This window comes from Oculina patagonica, chromosome 1 (assembly GCF_052425735.1).
Source record: "Oculina patagonica isolate OP01 chromosome 1, crgOcupat, whole genome shotgun sequence".
Lineage (NCBI taxonomy): Eukaryota > Metazoa > Cnidaria > Anthozoa > Scleractinia > Oculinidae > Oculina > Oculina patagonica.
In genome coordinates this window covers 43,695,123-43,718,080 of record NC_135758.1, presented here as the reverse complement: position 1 = coordinate 43,718,080, position 22,958 = coordinate 43,695,123, and the positions used below count along the sequence as shown (strand labels likewise).

Below are 22,958 nucleotides of genomic sequence, written 5' to 3'. Positions count from 1 at the left end.
ATTATTCCACTCGCGCTTGTTGGATACGAGATTGTTATAGCCAACTAGGCGCTACGCGCCTCGTTGACTATCTACCATCTCATATCCAACGCGCGCTTGTGGAATAATTGTTAAATATTACACGCACCATAACGTACGATATAACACGCCACGTCACCTCTTTTATTAATTTATCACCCAGACATGTGTTTATTTTCATGTTTTGCCGATTTTACTGAGATTCTCAACTGCAGCAGTTCATTTTTTTCTCTATCTCTTTATCTAGCTTTAAATAAACACGATGGCTTTCGAAAAGAAAACCCCATTTAGGGTACTGACAGACGTTTGTGAGATGATAAGCTGTTGTCAGACGGTGGGCTTAATTAACATAAAAGTTTGAGATTCATTAGCATAAATGAAACGATTCTTTAAGAATCTTTAAGCACATTTTATAATTAATAATAATTCTATTACAGAAGAGCTGGAAACTGCCACATTTCCTACACCTTTCGGGCGTAAAATGCTAATTTATCATTTTTCGGTCGACAGCAAAATATGATAATATATAGATTTAGGCAAGCCTAAAAGCGGAGCTCCCTATTTATTTAATTTTCACTGGAGCTTACAATGTTTTCATTCTGGTGAATAAGCGGCCAAAGTACTTATGTTTACGGTGGCTTATAGGTGCAAGACAAATTTAAATCGCTCACGGTTAAACTGAATGTCTGCGGTACGACAAAAATAATAATGTTAAAGCAGGGCAAATGTCTTTACTCAAGGCAAATTACTTAAGAGTACAGTAAATTATCTGCTTTCTAGCAATAGAAAATAGTTTCGCGATCCTGTTATAGTTTCGCAGCAGTTTAGTAGACCCCACAATATCTATTACATTGATATAGGATATATTCGTCTTGCATCACTGAGCCTGTGGATTAGCTCAACCGAGAAGGTGTCAGTATGCGCGCGGGAGGTCGTGAGTTCAAATCCCAGAGGAGTCAGTGTTTTTTTTTTTCTTTTTTTACCCCGTAGCACAAAAATGGTTTGTTTATTATACTGCTCCATAGGTATGCATTGCAGAATAAAAGCAGTTATATGTAAGCACTAAAGAAATAACATATCAGAACATATGGACTGATTCAGGAAAAATGAACTTGTGCTGTTACAACTGAAAAGCTTTTCATTTCTTGCTACGCAATCAATTTCAGCCCTCTGGTTTCTAGATACACTGCTTTGCAAAATTGTTGGGACACTCGTACAAAATTGGATACCCTAAATATCTTAACGCTTTATTCCAGAATAATATACCAGATCCTTCTTCCTTATCTCCCCCCCCCCCCCCCCCCGCCCCATTCCAATGTTGCGTAAAAAACAGTTTCAGTGTACATTTCTTCAAAGTTCATCATTGTGTGGGGGAGAGGGGGTGAGACAAAATGAATGTCACGCACACTCCAAAGTCACGCAAATAGATGTGAGCGTTTCAACTTTTTTTTGCAAAAGATTGTAGTTCCATTGTTGATGAAGCTTATGTGAAACCCGATTTAGATTTCGAATGCTCCTTCATGTACGACGCTAGTTCTACAGATGGTCACAGATAGACACGAAAGTCATCGATCGATTATGGCTCTCAATGTCCACTTTTTTGGCGGTCGATTACTTTCAACACGTAATTGTCAGCTACATTTGGTTTCTTTGCTTCTTGTTTTTCTTGTCAAACCCCTTTAAATTTTAAAAGCCGACTTTATACGGCCGTCTTGCTTCACTCTTTCTACCATCAAACTATGGCCACCATGTTGCGCGACGCCGTACGTACGGACGCGCCCGTGAACCATACCGCTAGCCATGATGACCATGAAAAACCAAAAGCATGGTTCTGTAAATTTTCTATGGGTATGGTTGCTCCGCTCGGGCGCACCTTCGGCGCGCGCGGGAGCTCCGCTATTAAAAATCGTTATTAGAAAAAAATATATTATTTATTGGACCTAAATTTACAAGGAAGAATTTGTTTCTCACTGCTTTGATCTTTGCAATTTATGTGTAGTTTAGTAACTTCTTGTTTAACTGGCACATCACGCATGATTTTAAAGAGAATAGCCGACAAATATGCATAACTGAAGAAACATTTTTTTTTTAATGTCGACCTTCAGTCAAAGGAAAAAGTGTCTTGTTTAAATACTATCTTATTGGAGATGAATCTTAGTTTCTCTTTTTTAAAAGTCATCCGATAGAATCAAGGGATAACTTTGCAGTAGGTCAGGTGGCGAGCAAGGTGGTTAATTTTCCTCAATCTAGCTAGAAGAACACTTTCGAAATTTTTCCTTGTTCTTCTTGTTGATGTTTTTTAAAACATATTTTTTTGTGTTGTCTTGAACTACTTATAACATTCCTGCAAAAAAAAAAATAAAAAATAAAGACATTCTCTTCAACTGTATTCAACTTTTTAAACAATCGAACCTCTCGAGCGCGAGTTCCTGTTCTGCCGAATCAAGGTGATCGCTTATCGGATGCCAAAATTATTTTTAAAAATATATTTAATTTTAGTTTTTAGTGATTATAATGCTTCCCAATCCGCGTCGCATGCGTGTTAATCGAAACGAATATTTCTCGTCTCTTTCTTTGCAGCTTTAATATGTCTTTTCCTCCATAAACACAATACTCGCAAATTAGCCTTTTCTTTTTCTTTTTGCCAACACGCGCTGAGAAGTACTTCAACACTTTATGAGACTATTAATAAATAATGAAAGCTGGCCATGGCTTGTCAACGATTAATCAACGAAATGTCTGTCCATAGAGTCTTCCAATACTTTACTGATGTTATCCTATACCTTAGTCGGTCTTGACTCTCATCCATTTCTCCTTCGACCCCAGCCCCGCAGGTTTAATTTTTTTTATAACTGTAAAGTATTCTTACAATGACCAAACTTTGTTACTTTCCCTAACATTTACCGATCTGCACGGTAAGTATTTCTGTGCGTTGAGGTTACAGTGATAGCTAATTGCATTAAGCCGAGTGAGTCTCAACAAGTCGCTGGAAATTTGCAACGATGGATCGAGAAGACAACAGCTTCTTGTGATTGAAATAACGTTTACTCAAGAATGGAATCCTAAATGGTATCGGCCATTCCTGAATGGCAATTGATACTTAAGTAGAATTGACATCTGCCGGTAACTCTTCGGTAAATAGCAAAAGACGCCTGCTAAAATATAAAGATAGGCCAATTCTCACCAACCTTTTGTTAAGTTTACCGTCTAGTATTTTTAAAGGCTAATTTTAAAAAAAGTAAGAATTCTTTTAAAAAGCTAGATTAATAAGGTGCAAACCACAGGGGATTTACAAAATTTAATTTCCCCACGCAGTGCATTTTGTTTTAACATTTTCCAGCTCTTATTATACGTAAATTAAATGAGCACCTAAAAATTTGCAACTATGATAGGCCTATACCCTTTTATTGCATTCAGACTGCTACTTGTAATTCAAAACAAGACCCAACTTTAAACGTAAATTAACCAGGTTAGTATGCACTTACATGTTGAAAGGAGTGACAAGCACAGTGAGAAATAAATGTCAAATTACAGTCCACAACATAACGGCTATACATGATTGAATGGTAATTTCTTCTTAGCATATGCCATTGTCATAACTAGATAAGTCGATATCTGAGGTTGTTTCTTTGTTTAACTTATGCAAACAATTGCAATTTCAAGGTGAATTCGTTTTGACTGCCTTCTAAAATTCTTAAGCTTTCTCTTTTTTCAACAGAGTCACGAAATTTACCAGTTTCAGTGAATTATTTCGTTGCCACCGAAAAGTCGTCTTTCATCTCAGCATCCGATCTTTTAATTTATCTTCCATTTCTTCTATTGAACAAGGAGTTGAACTGGTAAGTAAGCACTTTATTGGTTTCATAACTTCAGAAAAAAGAGCAAAATAAAGGCAATTTTCTTTTCTTTACGAAGTAAATCGGAAATTGTGTAATTCTGTTTTAGTCAGGATTCAACGCCGCAGAAAGCATTCAATATCTCATGGTTCTCACATATTGCACTTGTTCTGACAGTGCTTGACAGTGTTCTTGTGCATGCTGTGTTAATTATTTTTAAAGATATATAGCGTCATGAAAAGGGAAACCCATATACCCCTGCAACATTTCCACTTAGTTGTCTTTTTCTAACTATATATTTTTGATTATATATTAAATCTTAAACTGCGTTACGTTTTTCCCTTATACAAATCCCCACTTCATACCAAATTCAATTTGGCATGAAGACATCTGTATTTGCTTAACTTAAAGCTAATAATTTTCACTGAGCAATTAAGACCACACATGGCCACTTTCCAAAAGAAGTAAAACCTTTTACCGCTTGGGATATCAATCACGCTGTTTTATTTTTCTCCAGCTATATCAATAGATTTACGCAGAATGTTGCTATTACTAGAAACATCTCTAAAAAAATAATTGCCGGCTTTTTTAGCACTTTTTGTTCATAACTTTTTTCACTTAAACTATAGTACGTTGTCTGTAGTTTGTTTAGCTTAAAGATTTCAAAGTTAAGATTTCCCTGTTGTGGTTCAAATTTCCGTTGATTGTAGATAGTGGACGTCTGGAAAAAAAACAGGGAAATACAGGAAGTGGTGATATGAATTCGACGATTCTAGCAAATTGGAGTAACATTTACTTTGGATCACATATCAATGGAAGCCTTGGTCTTAACAAAGGTAATGAGTTGTAATTTCAAATACTGTAAATTTACAATTTAATGTTAAAAATTTGTTCGTTCTCCGTATTGAGATAACATGGCTGTATGTATCGTTTGTTATATGCTTACACTCAAAACGTCCTCGCCCAAAAAATTAGTATGGGAAGTCCTACGGTAAGCCCTTCGGACTTATCGTACTCGTGTACTCATATCTAGACGAAATTAAGTGCGTCCTTCTTAGAACATTTATTACAGATATACGGGTCTATGAATGGAAGATTGAATCCTAAAAAAGCAACGACTTATTCACGACGTAAACAGAAGCGACAAACGAACCGCCAACAGAAGCAAATTTATATGTAATATAAATGCCAATTTACATGTAATATAAATTAAAGTTAATGTGACAACCATGAAAGGAGTTCAGAGAAGTCATAAGATCACTCTATTCAAATACGCAGATCTGTCACGCAATATGCTGCAAGACTATCACTCTTGCGTTACATTCAAAGGTCAAACTCACTTCTGAGTGTGATGCGCTATTCGGGCTGGCCAATCACATCGCCCCTTTTCTATTATGTCAATCAAGGCCATGCGGTTTTATCTAGACTTGAGTAGTTTTACTTCAAATTCTCTGAGCTCCCTAAAAGAGTTTTCACAATAATTCCCACCCACCCAGCCCCCTTTGGTTCTCTTTTAGCTTAGTATTTGTAAAAATGTAGGCAATGTTTTAGTTCTACGCACATATCTGGCTATGTTAAGGGTGTTTATTATATTACTATTATTATTTTTAAACGTTAGCCATAGCTGATGGACTAAAGAAGCAAGCCCGCATTTATAGACATTATTCTAATAATTATTATTTCCATTTTGTATGCTTACTTACGTTTAGAGCTGATGGACTTAAGCAGCATGCCTGCTTACAGAAACATTGTTTTTATATTGTTATCATTTTGTATGCTAGCTCAGGCTTAGAGCTGTTGGACTTGAGCAATGCGTCTGCTTTTGAGATATTGATATACATGTAACCGTTAGCTTTAGTGTCGAGCTGGCATGTATCAACTCGACCATTCTGTTATTCGATTACTGTCTCTTCCGAACTTCTTCAATAGCTTTAGACCATCTTAACTAAGCATTGTCTTTTCTTATAGTTAATAAACCACGGGAGGGGATGAAGTGCTCTGTACCATTCGCCCTTTTGCCCCATAGCCTCACAGGGTCAGCTTTCCCCTTATAGTGGGGCCCCGCAGTGTTGCTGTTGTTGGTTGTTGTGATTGTTCCCAAGGGTCCTAGAGATTAGGACCCCAGTTTCTTGGGAACCAGGGCATGTGGTTGTGGTTGTTCCCAAGGGTCCTAGAGATTAGGACCCCAGTTTCTTGGGAACGTTCCCAAGGGTCCTAGAGATTAGGACCCCAGTTTCTTGGGAACCAGGGCATGTGGTTGTGTTTGTTCCCAAGGGTCCTAGAGATTAGGACCCCAGTTTCTTGGGAACTAGGGCTTCCTGAAAGGAAGGAGAGGATTCCAGTCTCTCGTTGCCAACCAACTAACCTGTGATACATGTACCCTGCATGATTTCTATTGATGATTCTGATTGGCAACTCGAGCACTTCATCCCTTACCCCTTTTCTCCCACTGAACTTGTTGTCTTGTTTTAACTTCATGGGTTGGGAACATTAAACGACTTAATTAGACTAACAATAGACGGATCGAAACTGACCAATTACTGATGACAAACTTTACACGAGTCTTACAGCCAATAACATCACGGCTTAACTGACCATTCAGCTTCAACGGACCAGACTTATAACATCATCGACTGACAACAACCTTTTCACTTGACTCTGAAGATGACTTCCGCTCAGGTTGTCGAAACGTCAGTCACCAACAACAGTTCTTCTCCGCAGAACTACTCTCACCCGGACGATCACACTATACGAACTACTGATACTCCTGGGTTCAAACCATTTACTTTATCCTTAGTATTGTGCGTTTTTTTTTCTCCAGACAACACAACAGGCGACTTTGGCGAAACAGACTTCCAATTCATGTGGTTAATGTATATTGCGTACGTCATTTTCTTACTGTTGTCACTATTCGGCAACTCGGTCATCATTCACATTATACGAACAGATAACTCCATGAAGACCACTACCAATTATTTGATTTTAAACCAAGCTTGTGCTGATCTATTAATAACGATGACATATTTGGTGAACAGTTTAATCCCTTACAGTTTTGCTTCTGGCAGCCGGTGGTTTGGAGGACTTCTTGGTCAGATCACTTGCAAATTGTTTGCTCTATTTATATTCCTTCCACCCTTCTTTTCACCCTGGATCCTCGTGGCAATTGCTGTCGATCGCTTTTATGCAGTAACTCGTCCTTTACGATCTTCACCTTTATCTCGGCATTTAAAGAAAATCATTGTGTTATTATGGGCCTGGTCCGCTGTTTCTTCAACGGACGTAAATGATCTGCTGGTAGAAAACAAAGAATACTACTATTGTAATTTCACGACTAAGTGGATAACATTCCAGTTCATTTTAGCCGTTTTCAACGCTGCCCTACCTTTGCTCATAATGACAGTTCTCTATACAATTGTATGCCGCAAACTGTGGTCACGTGAGATACCAGGGGAAGGGACCAATCAAAATCAAGGACAAGCTGAAGCCATAAAAACAGCGAGAAAAGTTACTCAGTTGATGGTTGTTATTTTATTTTTATTTGTACTGTGTTGGTTTCCTTACAGCATATATGTAGCTTTACATATCTGGGTTCATATTACGGTAGATTCTAGCTTCTTTTTATTTCTTATTTTGTTAATGGTTGCTTACAGTGGAATTAATCCTTACATTTATCTCACCTTCAACCAGAAATTCCGACATGCGTTTAAACGTTTGTTCGGAAGCTGTATAAGTAAAATCAAGATACGCAACGTTGTTCATTTTCGATCCCAAAGTTATGAGTTGGAGCAAATGTAAAGTCAAACTGGTGCATGCATAACTTTTAAATAAGCTTTGAGATAAGCTTATAAGCATATTTTTAAAATAATTCTGTTGGCGTTCAAATAATTCTGTTGGCGTTCAGAACATTTTTGGTCTGTTCAAAATGTTAAGTTCTATTCAACTTAATAAATTACTCGAGCTGTAATATTAAACTGAACGCGCGAACCTAAATCACAAAATTAGAAAACTGGGGAATATCAGTTGGGGAATATCACTCGGATATTCCCCAATTTAAGCTGGGACATATTGTGTCACGTGACGTGTTTTAACCAATCGTGCGCGAGCGAAAATATTTGATGGATTATAACGGCACATATTTATACTCGTCAAATTCAACTTTTTATTTAAAAAGTTCTTTTTGCTAGTAGTTACTTCAATAAAAAAAAAGCATTTAATAAATTTAAATGCTGTTCTTATAGTTTGACGTTCAAGAAACCGTCTGTAGCTAGCGTATGACTATTACATAAACTCAATGCCCATGTATGAGCAATAAGTAATAGTAATTGGACTGAGTGGAGTAAAATTCAGGGAGTAATCGGGCAAGTAATTTCAAAATCGGCCGAGGACGATTTGAAATAACGAGCTCGATTACTCTTTGAACTGTACGACACGAGGTCCAATTACTAATTAATCGTATCAATAACAAAATTCGAGGTTAGGAAGTCTTTGAGAATCTTTGTTAGTGTGAAAAAGTTAAGGGTAAATTCAATTGGTTGTACAAACAGCGGGAAAACGGCAAAAAAGAACCCATTAAAATGCGCGTGATTGACGCGCGAATGGCGTAGGTGTCCAATTTCAGGTATCCAATTTGAAGTTGTTCAAATTGGATACCTGTAATTGGACACCCACGTGATCGCGCGCCAATTACGCGACAAATAGGCGCGCGGAGAACCAATCAAAATCGAGAATTTTGTTATAGATACGATTAATGCTGTAAGTGTATAATATCACATGCTGTTATTCGATTAGGGCACAATTAACCATGACGAGTAATGTCATAAAAATGATATTTATTCGTTACCCTGATGTTTATTTGCGCGCGAAGTCATGTCAAGCGACCTTATCAATTATAGTAATGGTCGTAGCACAAAAAGTTTTTCAGAAGTTATCCAAAAACTTTTTCAGGCTTGTTTTTTCAACTGCCTTAGTTGAGTGCGTTACTGCAATTATCTTTCATTTGGTTAAAAAGTTATCAAAGTGTTGCCATTTTTTAAGACCACTGATTTACCCGCGCTAAAAAATCGACACAGCACGGCAAATTTTTGGCACCGTAACCAAACCACTTCGGCACGACACTACCCATTTACACGACCAAAACAAGAAGGATTCCACTGCTGGGCATGGTTGTAATTTTTATATCGGCACCCCTACCTTTCATCTGTTTTGTTTCCGAGAAACGGCCGAAAAAAAATGTTTTGCTGTGATTTTTCATTGTGCCTTCAGTGTATAATGAAAATAGTTGAAGGAATTACTATAGGAGTAAAGAAATGGTGGACGTGGCCTTCACACGGTGACTTTTTAATTATTATTAAAAACGGGAGCTTTCTATTATTTTCTTCCTTTGTGGCATTCTAATTCCCCCAAACTTCTCTTTTTTGTTCTCTTTTTGCCGACCACGTGCCACATTACATTTGGAATTGGCACGTTTACACGTCGAAAATTGGGAGTGCAGTGCCGTGCCGATGTCTTTTGCGCGTGTAAATGGGTTTTATGTGTCAGATTTCACCTTCTAAAATTGACAATTTTACAAGATTCGCATGAAAACGGAACTTTTCTACATGTATCAGTACTTTGACTACTGTGCCAGAAGGTTTCTAGTTTAATCACTTTTTTTCCTTTTGTGGAAACCATTTTTTAACAGTTGCTTTGCAACGATGCTATCCATTTTTTTACTTTATTAGCTCTGAATTAGGCTTGCTTCACCAGTAACAAGCATCTTATTTTCTTAAGCAACAAAAAAACTAATTTAAGAACTTAAACTCAGTAACATTCACGTATATGCAAAGTCGATATTTTAGGCTATCTTGAAAAAATATGGGTTCTTATGTGTGGGTGTTTACTGAACAGCGAAATAAACAATTTGAACAGGAACGGAGAGACAGTTAAGAAGATATATAAAAGAGTCGAGAAGTTCGTTTTAAAGTAATAAATCACATTTTATAACATGACTTCCTTTTTCGGACCTCCCTTTTTTTAATCCCTATATTTATCTAATATGTTCCCCCCTTTAAACTTCAGCATTAAAAAATAGAAAGTGATGATTGTGGTTTTTACTATGTATCCTAAAAGCCGCTTCTCAAAAAAACAAGTTCTCTAAAAACAAGTTCAAAATCAATTTTAAAGCAATCCGTAAATCCAACCCATATTATGTAACTCTGGGCCCAGATCGCCAGGCCTTGCCCATTTTTGTACGGAAACGCCTTGTTTTAAACCAACAGCCTGGTTCTAGACGTAAATAAATTATATTTCACGGCAAAGCTTGGGAAAGTTTGTATTTTGTGTGTGACATGTTTACACCATAGGGTGGGGAGGGAGGGAAAATAATGTAAATACAGTTTGCTAGCACGCAGCGAAGGAATTAATGAACACACAACTTTTACTCGATGCCTAGGAATTGATTGACAGTGAAATACCAGCCAATTCTGCTTGGCTCAGCGTACAGTTTGCATTACTTATACATGTGATCACGCTAATCTTTGGACTGTAAAACCCTACCCTCTACATGTGTACCTAATAACATGTCACACAACCAGCACGTAATCACTTATGGTTGTCCAATAAACTTACATTTATAAAGACATAAATTGGTCTTATTAGCGGAGCTCAAATATCCATTCATAAGCAAAATTGGAAATCTACCGGACTTAGGAAAAATTGTCGCGCGGTGTTAACTGTGTAGGCTGAATGAAATCGCGAGTAAAAGAAGCGACATTTCTCGCACGATGTCCTTGAAAGTCATCTATATTCCGAGAAATTGTGGAAAACGTAAAAGGTTTGCGAGCAGAGCAGAAATAATTGCAAATTATATTATTTGCTTCTTTGTGGTTCAATTTGCTGATGTCATCCTCATGAATACAAAATGAAATGATTGTTAAAACTAGCTAAGTACTGCATGGATCAAGTCCGCTAAAGAAAGAAAACAGGACCTTGATGTAAATTGACAACCTTTACTGAATTGCTGAGCCAGGTTTTATGACAGAAAATGTTTCACTTTCTGAACGCAGTTTCGAGATTTTCTTTGTCAGCAAGGTTTGGATCTTCCCATAAATACTTTGAGGCTTTCAGTCGATTGTGTAGCAACTTTATGCATACATACATACATATGCATACATACATATTTTTATTCCTCTGAGTTGATTTTATTTTCCTATGGATGTACTGATTATCTATTTTCCGTAAGGTGATTTTCTTTGGCCGTATAAAGTCGATTTCTGATCTCTTGCTGTGATGTTCTGTCAGATGAGAGTTTATTTCTCATTGCAGTGAATTTATTTCAACTTTAAGCCGTAAACTTACTTGCAGAGGAAATTCATACAGTATAAGTGACGTTTTTCGAAGTGCTGAACGACGACAAGGCAAAAAGCTCGAACGCGCAAATTGGATTGATTTATTACAACTAAACTTGTTCTGAAAATCATGTTTGCCCTATCTAGCTCGAGCGCGAGCTGTGAATACAGACTGACTCGTATTGTAAAGAAGTTCAGACATTTTTTTTTCCTTAGTGAAGCTCACTTTGCACAACAGCACTGACTTAAGTTGATTTAATGAACGTTAAAATTTGATTCAGTAAACTGTGCGTACGATAAGAGACCAAAGATGGCCACCGGTTTTTCTCAAACTAGTTTTAAATTTGCATACGTAATCAATCAATTTGAGTGCACGAAATGTTAGAAACAACCACAGGCAAGAAAAGTGAGACAGGAATATTTGTCTACGAAATATATTACGTCTCTTTTGTATAAAGCACAACAATAAGAGGATCGCGAAACTATTTTCTATTCTTAGATAGCAGAGAATTAATTTTAGTGGCATTAGTTGTTGTGCCTCGAGATTATTTTTTTTGTACTGTAAGACATTCAGTTTAACCATGAGCGATTTAAATTTATCTTGCACCTAGCACGATGGGCCAGCGCGCGTATATATAAAAGTTCTGTCAGCATATTTATCGGAATGGAAACATTGTAAGCTACTTAGAAATTTAAAAAATGGGGAGCTCCGCTTATAGGCTTGCCTTAATCTATATATAAATAGCCGACTGACTTTATCCATGCATCGATTATACGAGGGGTGTGCATGTAGCACAGGTTAAATCTTAAGTAATTTATTACTTAATTTACTTAATTTGTTACTTTTATATTTTTTTCATATTTTACATTTGCACGAGTTCTACGCTTTGGGTTCGCAAAGGAAGAATATTAAATTTGCAAAATGTAATTTGTCCTGTGCAATTTCTGAACAAATTTTTAAACCCATTACAAAAATTTTGACTAAACATAAGATAAACGTAAGGATTTAGTGCACTGTAAGTAACTGTTAACCAAATAATGAATAAAAGAAAGCTTCCTTTTTGTTGGATTTGACTAATTTGCTGAAAAATAAATAATATAAACATAGGAAACCAGCACAGTACATATAAAACCACAATACTAATCATCATCAAAGTAACTTTTTTCGCTGTTTTTACAGCTTCGGCCTGTTGTTCATTTTGAGTGGATCCCTCTCCCGGCACTTTACGTGACCAAAGTTTGATGCACACAATTGTGTACATAACTGCAATTATTAAAAGAGGTAGGGGTACGTTCATTGTAATTGTAACAGTATTTAATGCTGTCCGCTGAAGTAGGGTATACGCTAAATCACAAAAATAAGATTTCTTCAAATTTTTGAAGTTTGCATTCTTTAGAAAGCTTGCAGGAGTTGCAAGACATGAAGCCCACAGAAGCAAGATAACTTTCTTTAAGTGTTGAGATACAGGCGAAGATCGCAAAGGTCGCGTTACTGCGTAGAAGCGTTCAACAGCAATCGTAACAAGGATCCAAATCGAGAACATGGGGGGAGTAAATACGATTGCAATGGAGAACTTGCAAGTTATCAGACCAAGGACTCCTCCAAACCATAAATTGTCCATGGAACTGTAACGAATAGCATTCATCAGCTCTGCTATGGTGATCAGAAGATCAGCACATGCTTGGTTCAAAATCAAGTAATTGGTAGTGGTCTTCATGGAGTTATCTGTTCGAATAATGTGAATGATGGCTGAGTTGCCGAATAGTGACGCAAGAAATATAACGGCGTAGGCAACGTACAACAGCCACAGGAACTGGAAATGTGTTTCTCCAAGGGCAGTTGCCGTGTTTCCTAAAGAAAAATTGCAAGTTATTATCATGGATAATTGTCGCTTATAATGAGCGGACCGTAACTACGCAAGATACTCCTGTATAGCTCCCCTTAAAAGTGAGTAATGATCTTGGCTGAGAGTATCGTTGCTACGAAAAAACGGAAAACTGAGATAAATGCTGAATGCGATGGTGATAAGTCAGATTGGATGCGTTCTCATCTCCGAACATTTGCAATATTTTAGCACTATGTTTCCATATTAAGTTTGCTCTAGCAACTTACAAATTAGTTCACGAGGAAGTTGCATGCCAAGCTTATTGTATATACCGTGTCAAATTAAAGTTCTGTCTTTGGTCAGTAGCTTGAATGTTCCGATCGTGCTGAAAAACACTAAAATACTGGTATTTTGCATACACCGTTTGTCAAATAATCCGTATTAAGTGGCCGTTGTGGATGTGTTGATATTGCAGTTGGGATGTGCTTGACACTGGGAGGTGTTAGTTGTAGAGAGATTAAAATAAGATAGAATGAAAGGGATTGTTGGTGACCGTAAGAAGAAGATCGACTGTCGTTGAAAGGGAAATCCAAATCTACCCGCGTATTATCTTCGTCCTATAAATAACAAACGTTTTGCTGAATTAATTAATGTACCTTTTTGAAGACTATCGTTGCTGTTCATCAGGAATTGCAGGTTGAAGCTGCCGTTGTTTGCCATGTCAATTCTTTACACTATACGCAAAATATTGCGTATGGTCTACAATTAAAGAAATTAAATTAGATTTTCGATTAACATCGACTTTAATGATAGTGTCGTTATCATAGAATATTGTAGCTCGGCCTGATTAAAAAAGAGATTCCAAAGTTTGGATTTCATAGGAAAGCACTAAGGTCTCGATTTTGGCGGATTTTTGCCTTGGGTTTGTAAGCTATAGCCTGAAGTGCAATTACAGTCTGGAAAGGGATTGATTTTCTGAATTTCCAGCAATTCAGAGTGGCCATGTGGCTACGTGCTAAAACCACAGCTATTATACTTGTATGTAGCAAACCAAGTTGCCATATAATGGACTCATTTCTGAACAATTATATTAGAAAATACTCCTCGCTTTTAGCTTCTAGAAATAAGAATTCTTTCTGATAAACGCATATATTACCATTCGTCTGAATATTGCTCAGTTAGCCTTTTTTGATTAGTATATAAAGCTTCGTATACTTCACAAAACTAGTATGTCAATTACATTGCAACCCCGAGTTCATGCATGGACTGCATCTTGTATTTGTTGCCACTGAAATATACATTCAGTCATGTTGTATTGTTCAAGAATAATTTAAAAGTGCGATTGTTGGATGATCTATTTCATTGGCGGCTTATAAATTTCATTTTTATTGTTTCCTATGCAAACTGTATTTCAATTCTATTTGCTCCCTTTTTTATTATGGATATCACTTTTTGTAAAATTAATATTCAAAGTGTTCCAAGGATCCTTGATGATTTTTTTTTTCTTACGGGATATTACTATTTGTTTGTTCACCTCAACAGCTCAAAAAATATTTGGTTTTATGAAAACTTTGCTCATTTTAACTTTTGCCTTTTTTCCAGTCTAATGGGCAAGGACAAGAGTCAAGTCAAAGTTGTAAAAATTGTTCAGCTGCTAGCTATCTGACTTGATTTCTATTCAGTCAAGGCTTCTTTAAATTAAAACTCTATTTTAACTATACTGTGCTCATTTAAGGATAAAAAAAATGGAAACAGGATTTAACATATATTTAAAAAAACTTTTAGTTTTTAGTCTGAAATAAGAAATAAGTGCACTTTTCAGTTGACATGTACGCAGGGAATGGATTTTTAGGTCATGAGTTATTTGAGCAGAGATTAGCAAAAGAGAGATCTTTAAGTCTGTTCATACCAACTGAGCAGCTATGAGGTCTATTTCATAAGTATTTACTTGGCCAACCTATTTTAATTAAAATGAACCTTCCCTTGCATTTTTAAAACCAAACAATTCAATCAAACAGAAGCCGACTACTTTCATGAAACAGGATGGGTATTTAAAACCTGGAAAGAATAAAAGCAAAACCCGAAAAAAACTATACCTTATTCGGTGTTTGATAGAGTGTTAAATTATAATACAATATCTGCCTTGTCCTTGTCGTGTCAAGATAAGGGCGACCATCGCAATACAAGGACGACATAGAAGATGAAATCGATCAACGACAATCCAAACTGAAAAGATGACAGAAATAAGTACAATTGCTACAAATGATTTGAAAGGGATCAGCCCAAAAATGCCTTCCAAACCAGGGTGCCGGGGTGGTTGTTTGATGTACTTATTTTCTCTGACTCTTATCGAATGTCATTTTTATTGCTTTCTGTGCCAGCTTTTTGTGTTTCGTTTGCATTAGGCCCCCTTTCCCATTGATTATTATTTGAAATTATTTTTGTAGAAATTCATATTCAAGTGCTCCAAGAATTCCTAATGAAATTTCAATTTTTCACGGGATATTACTATTTGTCTTGCCACCGTCAAGAGTGCACATTGGTATTTAAATCAAACGTACTTTAAAGAGAAAACCAACGAACGTTTTCGACTTAAATTACTAGGTTGTCATCAGGGAGAAAAATTGAAAGATGTTTAGCTTGTTCTTGTTAAGTGATTAAAGCTAAGAACACCTTTTAAAACTAGGGTATAAATTACACTACAACTTACCAAAATTCAACTTCGACTTTTTATAGGCCCAGCTAAATCTTATCAAGTTTTAGATTCGTTTCCACTGAAAGTTAGCCAGGTTGCATTGTTTTTTATTCCAGTTTATGCTTTTCATAAAAAATTAATTGCCCAGTCACGAATTTGTTTTAAATTCCGATTGTTTGATTCGTTTCCTTCCGCGCTGACGTTTATTCAATGTATTGGTTATTGTTTCCTCTGCAAACCATTTTTATTTCTTATTTGCAGTTGCCCCCTTTTGATTTTGGTCATTATTTTATATTACCTTCTTTTAAGCATTAATAAATCAAGCCAATAACAAATTCCAAAACCTCGTATTTTCTTATTTGCCCGAAACTTAACCTTAGTGTTTCAGTTTTTTCTTTCTAAAATATAAATTTCACATTGCAGGTAAAGTCTGTATAAGAGATGGAATTTTGGTTGACGTGTAATTATAGATGAATAAAAATATAGAAAGATGTTTATTTGGGTTTATGAATGGTGCGTCTTCTTTAATTGAGTTTTCACTGTAGATTTCGTTTAAAATGAAATGTCCATCGTATGTTCTTTTGAAAGTCAGTTAATTTCAACTGCGCCGTTATAGGGTTTATTCTGTAAGTGTTTACTTGGTTGACCAATCTATATTTAAATTAACTTCCTTTGCATTTTTAAAACTTAAAAATTGAATTAAATATACAAGCAAACGCCAGCTGCTTCACAGGAAAGGCATTTAAACTTATGAATTTGGGAAATTTGTTTCTACATTTCTTGGTGTTCACTGTCAGTATAATATAAAACCGACCAACGATTTTCCTTCAAAAAAATTGTTTCACATTTTCCGTAATTGTGAAGATTTTTCCCAAACAAAGATAATTACTAAAATGATTTTTACTTGATTAAAAAGTCGTATATGATTTTTGAGATAGATCGAAGTTTGGTCTGATCGACAATAATTACGTGCCTCCCACAACTGTTGAAATAACACCTATTATATTTCCGCCGCTCTGCAAGACGTATTTCTTTTTTAAACTATAGAGTAGCAGAGATTAGTAGTCTGTTTAGCCATGGTGCAGTTATAATTCATTCTAGTTACTTCGTCGGTGAAAAGAGGGTTTTCCATCCACCTTCTCCGGCTTTAAACGAAATAGACCACCTACTTTTTTCATGTTCTACTGAAATCTTTTTAGAAGAATATACTGATCTATAATAACTCAAATTGTTTAGGAGCACAGTACAATGATGGAAAACAACAGCAGGTATTGTTTTCCTTTCAACTTTATTCAAACAATGCTTTTTTTTTACACCAAGAAGTTTCAGTTTGAGACACCAATACAAAGTGTAAAATTTATTTTAAATCCGTGCACTGAGTGGCTGGTATGTATATAAATCTTTGCCTCTGATAAATTCCAGAGAAGTAACTTATTTTTTATTACATTTGCTGAAGCTCTACACTGTGGGATCGATAAGGTACAATTATATAAATTTTTCTAAGCAAACGCTTAAATGCCTGTCTAAAATTTACATTGAAGGTGAAATAAACATAAGGATTAAGTCCGTTGTAGGCAACCGTTAGCCAAATAGGGAATAGAAGTACATTGAAGCTTTTTTGAACATAGCCTAAAACTTGTAACGCCATTAATATAAGGAATGGAAGCCAACAAATGAGAAATAAAAACACAATAGCCAGCATCATTCTGGTAACCCTTTTCGCTGTTTTGATGGCGTCAGCTTGTCCTTGATTCCGGTTGATTCCATCTCCCGGTACCTGACGTGACCACAGTTTAATGCATATTATTGTGTACAGAACTGCTAATATCAAAAGAGGCAGAGAAACGTTCAAGATTAAAGAAGTGGCGTTAAATTGTTTCCAGTGAGGTAGGACTGTTGTCAGACCACAATAGTGTGATTCATTGATTTTTTTCAGGCTTGAGTTCACAAAGAGGCCCGTCAAAGAAGCAACAGACCAAGCCCATAGCATAGCAATGTTTTTCTTCAAATTTCGAGATAGAGGCGATGATTGCAAAGGTCGAGCTACTGCATAATACCGTTCAATAGCAATCAGTACAAGAATCCAAATGGAAAAGGCGGGTAAAATAAAACAGCTCACTTGAAACAACTTGCAAGCGATCAAACCTCCTATTCCTCCAAACCACAGTCTGTAGTATGAAGTATAATGGACGATATTCAACGCCTCTTGTAGAGTATTCAGTATATCAGCACAAGCTTGATTTAAAATTAAGTAATTCATAGTTGTCTTCATGGAATCATCTGTCCGTATAATGTGAATGATGACTGAGTTGCCGAAAAGCGATACCAGAAATATTATGATGTATCCAAGGTATATCATAGAAACCTGGACATGTGTTAGTCCAGCTTCCCATGGCATGTTTTCTGGAAAATAAGAAAACAAAATTCAAATAATGGAAATAATAAATAAGATGTCATTGTTTATAATTACTCGGTATATATTTGGCAGAGATATAGGCTATATTAGGCTTTATTAAAGTGCAATGTGTAAAGATCTGGCTCTTCTCCGGTTTTGTGAATTACATTATTGTTTGGGCGTTTTAGTTTGGGAAGAGCTTCGAAACAAGCGATGAACCTTAGAGATACACCCAAATTAATCTTAAACCGAGAGTGACCTCTCTTCTGAGGTCGATAAACCTCTTTTCTGAGGTCGATATAATGTTTTTGATACCACATCTGAATTTATAACTTTGGCAGCAAATGTTTTGTGCGTTTACCATCCCAGAAATAAGGCTTTGGGGTGTCTCCGAAATGTTGCTTGCGTTGTATTAATGTTGTGCCTTTTTCTGTAAATGACAATACAAGAACTAGCTTAAATAGAAGCACACTCTGCTCTGCTTCAAAAATACGTAAGTGCCTTGTTAGATTGATTAAAATTGAAATATTACCCGTGGAGTTCTTTGGTGCTGTAATATTTTCTTCTGCGTATAAAGCACTGTTGCTTGCCAGAAACGATAAGTCCATTTCATTAGTGAGTAGTCCTCTACTTGTGATCCACTATCAAGCAAATGGCTACGGAGTCATCTTTGTGCATTTCAGGGTTTGGTATTGGTGAAGTGTAACTATGTAGAAAGCCATAATTTGGATTTCAAGATGGAAATAAAAATGTTAAACATGACGGAAAACCATGTACGCCCTAAATACCCTTGCAAGCAATTTAAACCCCTTTATTTTATAGTTCTGTTGTCTTTGTTTAGGCGTTGCAATTACTACTACATTTTTTAAATTGAAAGTAAGCCATGTTTACTTTTAGCCTGGCATTATTTACTAACGTTACCACTAATATATATTTTTTTCTTAATAAGGGGGATCTTAAATTGAAATGAACATTCTCATCCAACAGCATACAATAAAGTAGACATGGGAGCTATTATGTTTCTTTTCCGCTCTTCCGTTATTTGGTTTTCTGTAAATGTTTTCTCTCCGTTTTACCCTTTGTATCCACATTGGCACATTTGTTTGTGTTGTTTAGAATTACATTCTAATAAGCAGAATATTAGATCATTTTTTTAAAAGAAATGGAATGTTGTAACATACTTTTGTACCTTGTCTATTTGCAACAAAATGTTCTTGGAACTAAACGTTTGACGATTCCAGTAGTTGAGCCGTTAGCCAACAAAGGCAGTTATTGGGTTGCATTTGAACGTGTTTACTTTTTAAAATTTTTATTTTAATTAAACTGGGATGTCCTTTTTTATTGCCAATGTCAGTGCATACAGTCTACTGCTTCAAAATAATCAGACTTTAATCTCACTCTATATATTTGTAGTTTCACGAGGGATAGTCATATTTAAAGTTCTCGCATCAATGATTAGTATGGGTAATCAAATGGTGACGAGTAAAATTAGGAAATAATTTCACGCGCATTTTGTCAAAATTCTAATAATTCCCCGAGCCCTTAGGCGAGGGAAATTATAAGAATTTTGACAAAATGCAAGTGAAATTATTTCCTAATTTTACGAGTATAATATTTGATTACATTTTAATATAATAGGTGACAAATTACGCTTGCAATCGTAGGACTGGTATAGTGCATCGCGAACTCCGAGCTTTGAAAAGTTGAAAGCATACATTGTCATTCTGCTTCGCAAGTCTTTTAGTCTTTGAAGAAAACCTTTGAGAGATTCCTCTTTGCTGTTGACAAAAAGTTACAAAGATGAATCAACCGTCAAATTTCTCACATTAAGACCATAGTTCGTCTTGAATGAACTGAAAATGGCGCCCGTGTATTAAAAACGATCAAAAATCCGCTCGATGCCGTTTATGTAATTGGCTTAAGTCTTGAAGTCGTTTTAAAATATGAAATATCATCCAAAGTTTTTAAGCGTGTTACCTTTTATGATAAACGCTGATCAAACCGGCTATATCAAGGGACGGTATATTGGAGAAAATGTTAGACTTTTTAGTGATATTATCAGTTACACCGCAACAAAAATTCTGCCCGGACTTGCCGTTTTCCTCGATTTTGAAAAAGCATTTGATTCTATGGAATGGAACTTTCTTTCTAAAGTTAAAGTTAAAGTATAATTTTGGACCTGACTTCAAAAACTGGATAGAAACATTTTACTGCAACGTAACTAGCTGTGTCGCAAACAATGGCTTTGCCTCATACTTTTTCCAGCTTGAGCGAGGTGTTAGACAGGGTTGCCCACTATCAGGCAAGCTTTTCGTCCTGGGTATTGAAATTCTTGCGCTTGCAATTAAACAAAACTCTAAAATTGAAGGAATTAAAGTAGGAGCCCGCGAAATTAAAATGACACAGTACGCGGATGACACTACTGTCTTTCTTAAAAATCTGGAATCAATGAGTGCTCTTCTGGAGCTCCTAGATTTGTTTGAAAAATGCTCAGGTCTAAAAATTAATCAGACAAACTCTGATTGGCTGGGAAAATGGAAAAAGAGAAAAGACACCCCGTTTAACCTTAAGTGGCCAAAAGACTCTGTTTTCGCTCTAGGGATACACTTCTCAAACTCAAAAAAATAAGTGATAAACTCAACTTTTATGAAAAACTAGATGTTTTAGAGAATACTCTAAATATTTGGAAGAGACGGAGACTAATGCTATTAGGCAAGATCAATATTGTTAAATCTTTAGGTCTTTCAAAGCTCATTTTCAGCTAAGTGTTATAGCTAAGATATCTGCCTTAACGAGCTACTACTATTTTATGAAAAAATGCTGCAATATTGGTTTGAGTTTAAAAATATGCAGGACAATACAAATCGATATAGAAAGAAAATGATTATATGGAATAACAAAGATATTAAGATCAATAACAAAATGATCTTCCTCTCCACCTGGTTCGATAAAGGAATTTCAACTTTAGAACACCTTCTCGACCCAAATCTAAATTTCCTCACCTTTGAAGAATTCAAATTCCGATACCAGCTGCAAACTAATTTTTTGACTTATTATGGAGTACTAAACGCCATCCCAAAAGAATATAAAAGTTTATTAAGGCAAACTGATCTACCCCAAGAACCTCTTGAAAACAGTTTCCACAACTTGAGAACTCTTACAACTAAAGCTATTCACAAAAGTTTTGTTAACGCTTTTTTTGAAGAACCCACCGCCAAACAATGCCTCATCGACAATGGGTTAGCCTCAGACCAAGTAAAAAAATATTTTAACCTAGCATTCTCTATCACCAAAGAAACAAAATTAACCATGTTCCAATACAATATTTACATAATATAGTTTTTACCAAAAGCAAGCTGTTTAAAGCTAAACTCGCAAGCAGCGATCGTTGCTATTTATGCTTAAATACAAACAGGATCTGAGACATATGCTGGTCCTATGTCCAGCGGTCTCTGAATTCTGGAATTCTGAAAGCTTTTCTAGACTGGTACGAGACTCACACGTCAATAAAACTAGAGTTGTCGACTGTCAAAATCTTGTACGGTATTATTGGTAACGACAAACTCAACAAGTTAACTAATCATCTCTTGCTACTCGCCAAATACTATATATACTACTGTAGTATAAATGAAGAACCACTATCTTTAAGTGTTTATCAAACATTAGTGATAAGCAAAGCTGAAATAGAAAAACAAATAGCAACACGTACTAATCTACCTGAGGTCTACTATAATAAATGGAAACCTTTAATCGACAGAAAAATTGTTCATTAGCACTATTATTGTTATTATCATTATTATTATTGTATTGACGATGTATCCAGTAATTCTTAATTACTCTTTGTAAAATGTAACGTAGCATATAGTATTGTGTGTATAGTAAATAGTGTAAGTTCTTAGTGAGACGACTGTAAAATTAGTTGATTAGTATTGTAAGTAGTGTAAGTTCTTGTGTATGTCTTAATGTGTTGTATTAAAAAAAAATTATTACATGGCCAAGGCTAGCTGGCTAAGATGAAATTCAAGAGAAAATGTACAAAGTTTAAGCTTTAAAACAACTTTTATCCCGGACGCCATCTTGCCGCTAACTACGTTGCCATGGCAATTCATGTGAAATTATAAATAAACGTTAAAATTTCGCGCCAAAATGAAGGAGTGATTTGTCACCTATGATATTAACCTGGTTAAATATATTTTCACTCTTTTGATCTCACTATGACTGGCATATCGCCTGATGAGGACTAGCAGTATAGCAGTCGAAACGTCGTGATCAACATCTCAAAGCAATTACAACGCGAGACAATTACAACGAATAAACGTTCATCTTTCCTAAAGGATAATAACTTAGGAAACTAATGTGTAGGCCTGTGTAGGTACTCTTGTGGAAAAGATAGATGAGATAGGAGATTGAGGATTATTGCTGTCTTTGAAAACATCTAATAAATGTAGTTTTTGATTGGTGTCCGTCTCCATAGTAAACCTTATGTTGGGGGTGCTGGCTGTTTATGTACTTGAAAAAATGTCCAAAATGCCAACGAATATCCTTGTCGTTGTTGAATAGACAAAAGGTCTCGTCCACATATTTACGGGAAAATATACCGCAGAACCATCATTCTGTTGAAGCCAAATTCTTTCATTGTGAACTATGAAGAGAAAGCCTTGATATGTGCCAATGGGAAGCCCATGACGAAGCCATCTACTTTATCATAATAGTTCTACTGGAAATAAAAATGAGTCTGGGCTGTGATATTGTCAGTCGGTCAATCGATCGCTATGGCGTCCTGTGGCACATAACGCATTCACAAGAGTTTGTCCCTGACTTCTGTCCTGAGCGAACTGCGCATGCCCTGCGTGTGTCCTTGTT

General features: G+C 36.0%; 3 protein-coding genes across 3 annotated transcripts; 1 reads left to right on the top strand and 2 right to left on the bottom strand.

Moving 5' to 3' along the window:
- The first annotated feature begins 241 nt into the window (after positions 1 to 241).
- Positions 242 to 7,649, top strand: LOC144632936 (substance-P receptor-like). Its single transcript, XM_078491696.1, has 4 exons — positions 242 to 352; positions 3,737 to 3,857; positions 4,565 to 4,690; positions 6,676 to 7,649. Exons 3-4 carry the CDS (start codon positions 4,612 to 4,614, stop codon positions 7,647 to 7,649), a joined length of 1,053 nt encoding a protein of 350 aa, XP_078347822.1. The 5' UTR covers positions 242 to 352; positions 3,737 to 3,857; positions 4,565 to 4,611.
- Positions 7,650 to 12,042: 4,393 nt separating this feature from the next.
- LOC144647229 (substance-P receptor-like) lies at positions 12,043 to 15,809 on the bottom strand. Its single transcript, XM_078507003.1, has 4 exons — positions 15,716 to 15,809; positions 15,102 to 15,231; positions 13,662 to 13,764; positions 12,043 to 13,031 (listed from the first exon to the last, which is right to left on the bottom strand). The coding sequence occupies exons 3-4, from the start codon at positions 13,723 to 13,725 to the stop codon at positions 12,043 to 12,045; spliced, it is 1,053 nt and encodes a 350-aa protein (XP_078363129.1). The 5' UTR covers positions 13,726 to 13,764; positions 15,102 to 15,231; positions 15,716 to 15,809.
- Positions 15,810 to 16,917: 1,108 nt separating this feature from the next.
- Positions 16,918 to 18,742, bottom strand: LOC144632947 (substance-P receptor-like). Its single transcript, XM_078491706.1, has 2 exons — positions 18,628 to 18,742; positions 16,918 to 18,103 (listed from the first exon to the last, which is right to left on the bottom strand). The coding sequence occupies exons 1-2, from the start codon at positions 18,701 to 18,703 to the stop codon at positions 17,142 to 17,144; spliced, it is 1,038 nt and encodes a 345-aa protein (XP_078347832.1). The 5' UTR covers positions 18,704 to 18,742; the 3' UTR covers positions 16,918 to 17,141.
- Between the last annotated feature and the right edge of the window lie 4,216 nt (positions 18,743 to 22,958).